We start from the raw sequence: 8,849 nt of genomic DNA, 5'->3' as shown, positions 1-8,849 counted from the left end.
ACATCAAAATTAAATTTTGGGTACTTTTTCTTTTAAGAAATTGAACCAAGCGCTTGTTGCGTGAGCTGTGGCCAGTCTAGTATTGGACTGGGCTTTTTGTAATATAAAAGCCCTAAAGGTGTAAAGGTTTTTGCGCACGTCTTGGGCCCCCATTAGTTAGTCACCCACTTTCGTACCTCAGCGACCGACCTTCGCCTTTTGGCGGGAATTTTCTTATCTCACCTCTCTCTCTCTCTCACGCTCTCATTTGCTCTCTCATTCTCTAATGGAGGACGCAGGCGGAGGAGACGATCGATCGAGCTACGTCTGTGGATTGATCGAGAACAGAGCGAAGGAGGTAAGATCTCCGTTCTAGTTTCTGTTTTCATCGTTTTACCGTGCGAGAATCGAAATCTAGGTTTTTTTTAGTTGAAATTCTCAGTCCCCGATCATCTTTTTGACGAGTGTCGCTGGTCTCCGTGACGTTGATTACTCGATTCATACTATGAAATTATAATACGAGTTCTTAAGTTTTTGTTCCAGATATAGTTGGATCGATTTAGGGTTTTCCCCCCTCCTGTGTCATAGGGAAATTACTGGGGTTTCTGTTCGTAATAATGTTTTTTCTCGTAAGATTGCTCGTGTTTAGAAATTACCGAGTGCAGTAACTGATCGGATCGGAGTTTGTGACATTTTCGGCAAGGTCTAGGCTTTGTAGATCATGTTATGATTTTAACGGCTTACTTTTTTAGAAGTACAAGGGATATCCTTTGATGTTTTTGAAGGATTTCTTTCGTTCTTGTTTCAGATTTATGTTTCTTAGTTTCTATTTGAATTTTTAGCTGTCATTAGCAAAGTTCTTTTTATCGTAACTGAATTCTACTTAGCGAGGGAGGTGCTCAAATGGGGGAATGAATTATATGGACTAGTTCTTCGTTAAATTCTTTCTCAAGTGAAATTATCTGATAGAGCTACTGATGTATGTTTGGATGCTTTTTCTATGATTCTGTACTGATGCCTGCTTGGATGCTCAAGGAAATGCTTTTTAAGAAACATAGTGACTGTTGCCAATTTACAATCTAGTTACAAAGCTTTCAGGAGTTCATTAGGGTTCAATGGTTGTCACATGGCAAGTTCGCTCACTTTCATGTTATGTGACCTCTCAACATTTCACCTACAATGACATCCATGATCCATGCTAGTCGCCACTGAATGATTAATTTGGTAGTATTATGATACTAAATGGTGCCATTGCTGGGCTGCATTTCTTTTTGAGTAGACTGGTAGGCTACATCAAAGAATATTATGCACTCATGCAGTTAGAAAAAGATTTAAGTCGTGAATTTCAAAAAATGTGAGGAATCTATATGCTGAGTTGATGTCCTCTTTCTATATCTTATTTGATAGATGCTGAAGTAGGAAAATGTAAACAAGATCGAGTGAGGGGTCAAACTCAACTAAACAGTTCTTCACTATTCACTATTCCCTATGTATGTTATATATGTTACGCACGCGCGCGCACACGTGCATGGGCATCCGTGCATGTGCGCATGCGTGCGCGTGTGAAAAATGAGTATCCTTGGTAACAATGTGAAGTTCCGTCTGTCATTGGTTTGGTATCCTTCTTTTGGTATCCGGTGCATTTTTCAATAGACTGTGTCCGCATCATAGGAGGACATCTTGTGCAATTGTATAATTTATTGGTCTTACGGTAAAGGGAATGTCATGAGGTCCGTGATGAGGTGTTTAAATTACAAGTAGACATGCAGAATGCCAAATTTTGTTTCTATTTTAGTTCTAGTTTGTGTCACTAGCCCATGTTTGTTGGAGCATATATTTCGTTTTGATTTACTACTGCTTATAACACTATAGTTTCTAAGTCAATTTTCATTTTGTCAAGCAAGCTCAGCTAGATGATAGTTTATAATGTTTTCAGAGATGCATCCTTTTCTACATTTGTCATTTTGTACTAATTCAAATGTTCCTGGAGTTGGAGATTTTCTTGCCGAACTTTTTGGCAAATTAGGATCTGTATCACCACCTGTTTTGATCATCTTTAGTGTAGACGATAGCTATAAAAGAAAGCCTTTCCAAAGCCTTTTCATAAAAAATTCATCGTGTTAGGTGCTTCCTTTGCTTGATTTTGCATACTACACTTCATTTCAAATTGGTATTGAGAAGTTCCTTTGAGATTGTCTAAACTTTCACGGGGTTAAAAGCTTCAATAGTAGCTGCAAGCCTGCAAGTGAAATTCGTCTTCCACAAAGTAACTTGTAATTCCCTCACACAAGGATACTTGGTCAGTGTTCCCCAATTTATTCATGTTCTGTTATTACTTTTTCTTTCTGTTCGTTGTTGTTAAAGCAGGGTATGATCATCTGTATGATTTTCTATCTCCCTAAAGTATTAACTTAGATTCAAATCTTCCTAAATATTCCAACACCATGAGCTATTTCCAAAACCTTTATTTGCAGGTTGGTGTGGCCGCCTTTGACTTGCGGTCGGCTTCTCTGCATCTTTCACAATACATTGAAACAAGCTGTTCATATCAAAATACGAAGACCCTACTGCACTTCTATGATCCTATGGTAATAATTGTGCCCGCAATCAAGCTGGCACCAGACGGTATGGCTGGAGTCTCAGAGCTTGTAGATAAACATTACTCTTCAAACAAAAAGGTGTTAATCTTATATCCTTTCTTTGTTGAGAACTTTTCATGTGCTAACTAGCATTGTGATATGCAGGTCATAATGTCTCGTGGCTGTTTCGATGATACCAAGGTGGTTCATAGCTCAGCTTCTCTCCTCTTAATTGATCTGTATGCATGATTTTCTTACTTTCATGTTTCTTATTCTTTTAAGGGAGCTGTTTTGATTAAAAATTTGGCAGCTAAGGAGCCATCTGCTCTTGGCTTAGATACTTATTACAAACAATATTATCTTTGCCTAGCTGCCGCTGCTGCAACAATCAAATGGTATGTCATTATATATCAGCAACTACGAGATCTCTTCCTCTACCTTTTGAATTCCGTAATTTTTATATAGCACTCAACTAAGTAGTATTCTTTCTTGGGGATGATTGTCAAGTTTATCTTCAATACAATCGAAAACATAGTCCCGCCTCTTAAAGTCCCTAACCTTTACACGGAACTCTGAAGTTATGTTGAGAATTGAAGATTATATGTTTATATTCTAACATACCCCAGCAGGTTGAGCACCCTTTTAACGGCCCGAGACTGGAACTCACGCAGCAGTGTCAATGTTTAGAAATCCGCTTTATATTCATCGATGGTGAGATTTAAACTTGGATAGTTCTGAAACCATCTTAAAGTCCCTAACCATTACAACATAACTCCAAAGTTATGGTGAGGATTGAGGATTATATATTTTGATATTCTAACACTCACGATTGTTATACTCCCTTGAGAATATTTAGCAAAGTAACCTCTTCTGACTTGAATTTTTTTATAGCCACAACTATTAATACCTTTGACTAAAATTTTATACTATCACAAATTTATTGTTACTCTGAATGCATAGAAGGTGAATATTATTAAAATGACACTGAGATCATTGTTTAGAGAGGTGTTCACCAAGGATCAGTAAAACACAGTACAAAAATAATGTTTCTGATATGATCCCATAATGCCGAAGATGTGGCTTCTTATGCCTGCAATGTTTCACAGAAAACTGGTATTCGTAAATCCTATGTTTGTTGCATGTTTCGCTGGTTCCGTTAGTGGTGCTTTCCCTTGAACCTTCTTTGAGTGGGTTTATGATAATAAATTGTGAAAAATTTGAAGGTGTGCAAGTTTGTTAGATGGAACAAACTTTAGTAGTCATGATGCCACCTGAAATGTTTTATTCTACCTGACAATTTTACCTGAAACTTCTATCTGAAACTTCTACAGAAAACTGGTGTTCAGTTCTTCTGTATGTGTTTGATAGAGGTATGCATGTGTTATCCACGTGCATTTTTATGTGTTTTATGGATGCTTTTGTTCATGTGTGTATGCATGTAAGAATGGGTTTATATGTTTCAGGTTGTCACACTGTAGGTTCTTTCATCTACACTTGAGTGTATGTGTTTTCTAGTTAGTTAAACTGGTAATTCCCCCCACCTTGCTTGTGGGTATGTCTCTATACATCTGTTTGGGTGTTGATGTGGGGGATATGCATGTGCAAGTGTTCAGATAGGTTTGGTAATGCGAGTTTGTGCTTGTGCTTAAGTAGAAGAATTGTGTGCATATCTATTTTTTATATTGTCATTTTCAAAATTCTTTCACATTCCCTTCTGTTTGTGACTTAGCTATAGTTGCTTGAATTAGGAGTTCAGAGTGCAAAGTCAGGTGGTAGCGTTTTGAGCTAAAGGCCACTATAGGTTTAGATGGTGAAAGTTGGATGACAAACTATCAAAAGTTATTAAATTTTCTTCTGGTACTTAATAGATATATGGAAAAGGGTATTTTGTTGATTTTGATAAAACCACATAACAGGTTAGGAGATATGATCTAATTATAGATGCTTAGGCTTCTCTTATGCTGAACTTTTAAAACACTGTTATGCTGTGGTACTTTTTTTCTTCATATATGCATCAAATATGTGGCTGGTAGGATTTGAATCTTGGTTGCTCTATTACCATGTCAAAGGTGCCTACCACTACACACACAGCGAAGCTGTGGTAAGCGTTGAGGGTTATAATTTATTAATTTTATACTCTTGCAAGGTATTGATCCCTCAAATCATAGATAATTTGAAATAGCTCTCCAAGATGTTATTCCGAGAAAAAGCCCCCCTAAACCTTTAAGTTATACCAGGTAAATTCTTATAGCTTAATACCACTACTTTAACTCAAAAAACTAACTGCCATTACATTTTCCTCCCTTTTCCCATTATACCCTCTTCTCCTTTATCCCAATCTCTCCCAAAACCAACACTAACGTCGGACCATCACCTACAGTCAGTCATCATTGGACAATCACCAACAAACCAGTATATCTTGATCTCCATTGGCTGTAGCTGGACCTCCGACCAACGACAGATGGAAACATTGACCGGCACTGGATCTTGGGCGACATTATCGCCAGGCCTCTATAGGCTGGTACTCGCTGAACCGACGCACTCAGATCACTTGCTGCTTGATTGGCCTACTGGTGCGGGGGGGGGGGGATGATTGTTAACCAGGGTTGGGTTAATTTTAATGAGTATTTAACCCAACTGTATTTAGAATTTAACAAAAATTAATAACTTGAACCAATTTGATGTAACTTAAAGTATTTGGAGGTCTTTTCTCAAAAGAACATCTTTTGGGGGCACCTATTTGTAATTATCTGTGTTTTGAGGGAGCAATACCTTAAAAAGCCTATACAATTTCAAATACTTGCGTATGTCCTGCCACACCAAAAGTAACATGGTTCACCTAATGGCAATGTTTTAAGATATCTTGTGCATGCTCCTTTACAAAGCTATACTATGGTTGGAAGAATAGGTTATTCATATCAGCTATGTTACGACCTCAACCATGCTATCAATGTAAGATATGTAGGCCAACCATGCAACATTTATCTCATTTTGTTTCTTCTAGTATTATACAGGGCCTCTCAACTAGCTAACTACAAGTTCATGTAATTAGGCAGGGCCTTGTTCTTAACATCTTATGGTGCATGCTGGGATTAACTCGTTCTCTCAGCTGTTTTTGGTGACATGCTTTTTATTTTATATATAGGACTGAAGCGGAGAAGGGTGTGATCATTACAAATCATTCTTTAGCGGTATGTTTTCAAATCTCTGAGTACTTTTTCTTGTAGGAGGGACCTTCAATACATCTGTAAGATCATTGTAAATAATTTCCATCTTTTCATTCTCATGCTGTTTCTTTCTGCCCATTCTTTTAAGTAATATTGATGCACACTATGTTCAGTACAGTTTGGTGTTGAGAACATTTCTTCCTAAAATTCTAATCAGTCTGTATGATATTTTAAGTTTTGACCTCTATTACCTCGTAGTTCCTTCATGCAAAATTGATTCTTGTAAAAGGTAAGGTTAGAGTATGTCCGTTATAGTGAATCTGGCCTTTTGACTATGCATAATTTGTAAACAGAGGGTTCATGCACAACTATATGCTAGTTGAATTTTCGTTTGACTTTTACATATCTGCATAAATTTTATGTGCCCATCATTAGCAGGATCCTGAATGGTTCGCTTTTAGCTGCAGTGTATTTCAAATGGCCCACCATATTGGATTTGAAGGCTGTATTTTGATTTATTTCTTATATGCTATTCTTAATGCTGATTCAAAATGAACTCCAGGTTACTTTTAATGGCTCATGTGATCACATGAATATAGACGCGACAAGGTATTATTTTCTTAATTAGGAGCACTTGATTACTTGAGCTACTGGTTTACGTCTAGACAATGTGAAGTTGTTAGCACTCCTTACTGATTTACGATGCAATTGTACATTAATGTTGCGTTTTATTGTAAGACTTATGAATTTTCAAGAATCCGAATCATCATATCCTACTTGCAGTGTCCAGAATTTGGAAATTATTGACCCATTGTGTACTGAACTCTGGGGCAGTAACAACAAGAAGAGAAGTCTGTTCCAGATGCTGAAGACAACAAAGACTATTGGAGGGTATGTTTTGTTGTTTTAGTTTATCAGATTATGCAGAAATGATCAACATAGAGGAAATTCACACTAGACATAGGAAATACAGATTATGTAATTTCAGTTCAGTTACAGTTTCAGTTTTTCTTCACTTATAATGACAATACTTTCAATTAGTAGTACTTTTACTGGATCATTAATTTATGTATGTTAAACGCCTTGTCGTTTTTCCTGTGTTATATTTGGTCGAATGTATATTATATCACTAGATTTCCTAGATCCCAGTATTTTCATATAACTGCTAGCTTTATCTCGTCATCCTGATCATCCTAATCACAACCTTGTACATCAGAATGTAGTGAGCTTTAGAGCATGTCCCTAGTCAAGCAAGGCACAAGAAAGGTTTGACCAAAATTATGCCACATTGTTACCAATTCTTTCTACCACGTTATCAAATTTCTGGTAGGTCAGTTCTTGCCCAGAGGTAGTTGCCATGAAACTTAGTAGGGCTCCTATATTATTCTTGTTTATTTTGTATATTTGTCCATATGTCTGTGTGAGAGAGATGCAGTATATGTCCACTAGGAGCCTTGAAAGCTGTGTTTATGTTAGTCTTCCCAATTTGTCCAAACTGATAGTCATCAAAATCAAGGATAAAATTTTTGATATGATCCACACATCGAAACACATTTATAAAAGATAATTCGCAAATTGTTGTAAAACCTTTACAAGATCAAAATAATAGGTTTTAATATAACACGTCATTTTCATGTGTACATGATGACATGTCAGAAGTACTTGAACACTTAATTTTTCATTCACATGACTTGGTGGGACTTATTTTTCCCTATTAACAAGCATACATATTCTTTTCACCTACGAACACGGTGTACTATACTAATATATACTTTACGACTTTCATCCTGAGGTACACAACATAAGACGTATGAATATTATGCTATCTAAAAGTATATACGTGTTTCATGTGCATATAAATGTGAAAAAAATCTACTATGTCATTATGGTGATACCTAGTTTGATGTGTTTCCATTCTCTTGGCAGTCCTTCTTTGAAACACTTCGGTATTGTTCATTTGGGGGGAGGGGAGTTATTGGTTGGTGTAATTTTGGAGTAAGTAGGATAATTTTTGGGACTTTAGTTTTTGGTGTTATTCATTGGGACAATTGGATTAAGATTTCGCTTTAAGGTGTTATTCATTGGGATAATGAGATTGAGACGATTATCCCCGCTTTTCCCAAGATTATCCCATTTCTATATAAACTTTTTGTCCCAATCTTTAAAATTTACCCCATTCTTAACTTTGGGATAATCATAGGGAATGTGGATAATTTTTAAGTTTCAATTTATTGAACATCTAATATACGTTGTATTGTAATATAGAATATATCTTAATTATATTATATTATAAAATTCTGCTATAATGTAAGATAATAAAATATTATATAATATTATCTTATATAACATTGTTATATATCATTATTACATATTAGTTAATAATATTTCATATATTATAATATAAGTATTAGATTATTATAATATTGCTTTATATTATTTAATATATATTTTATTAGTTAGAATTAGAGTAAAAATATTATTGTAGTATTTTAATGATATAAAATATTGTATTATAATTTAGTGTTTATATATTAAATATAATATTATATTCATTTTATTATAATATAATTTAATATGATAATATATTCTATTATATAGAATATTTTAATTTATATAATAATTTACTATTTTCTATTACACTTTATTATATTAATTAATACTCTTATAAAAATAGTAATAATCTACTATATATTAAAGTATGATATTATATATAAAATTAATATAATATAATATATTGATTAATAATTTTTTAATTAATAATATTGAGCATATTAATAGTATATTATAGTTATTATAAATATTATATTTTAATAAGGAGCTATATCATCAATTATCCCATTTAAATTATAATAATCATCATAAAATAAAATATTATATTTTAATAATAATATAATTTTTAGATAATATAATATTGAATAAAATAAAATTATATTGATTAATAATTTTTTAATTAATAATATTGAGCATATTAATAGTATATTATAGTTATTATAAATATTATATTTTAATAAGGAGCTATATCATCAATTATCCCATTTAAATTATAATAATCATCATAAAATAAAATATTATATTTTAATAATAATATAATTTTTAGATAATATAATATTGAATAAAATAAAAT

At 33.9% G+C, this 8,849-nt stretch overlaps 1 protein-coding gene across 4 annotated transcripts in view; it reads left to right on the top strand.

The window, feature by feature from the left end:
* Positions 214 to 8,849, top strand: part of LOC109839493 (DNA mismatch repair protein MSH4) — a 52,033-nt gene continuing 43,397 nt past the window's right edge. For all 4 annotated transcript variants that reach the window (XM_020407945.1, XM_020407943.1, XM_020407944.1 and 1 more), the window contains exons 1-7: positions 214 to 337; positions 2,454 to 2,657; positions 2,724 to 2,759; positions 2,841 to 2,953; positions 5,704 to 5,749; positions 6,288 to 6,334; positions 6,509 to 6,616. In XM_020407945.1, the coding sequence (XP_020263534.1) occupies positions 266 to 337; positions 2,454 to 2,657; positions 2,724 to 2,759; positions 2,841 to 2,953; positions 5,704 to 5,749; positions 6,288 to 6,334; positions 6,509 to 6,616 (626 nt within the window). In that variant the 5' untranslated portion in view covers positions 214 to 265. The remainder of the gene's footprint in view (positions 338 to 2,453; positions 2,658 to 2,723; positions 2,760 to 2,840; positions 2,954 to 5,703; positions 5,750 to 6,287; positions 6,335 to 6,508; positions 6,617 to 8,849) is intronic.

The sequence above is a fragment of the Asparagus officinalis genome, chromosome 4, assembly GCF_001876935.1.
Source record: "Asparagus officinalis chromosome 4, Aspof.V1, whole genome shotgun sequence".
NCBI lineage: Eukaryota > Viridiplantae > Streptophyta > Magnoliopsida > Asparagales > Asparagaceae > Asparagus > Asparagus officinalis.
The sequence above is the reverse complement of the archived record's forward strand: the minus strand, read 5'-3'. Positions and strand labels throughout refer to the sequence as shown.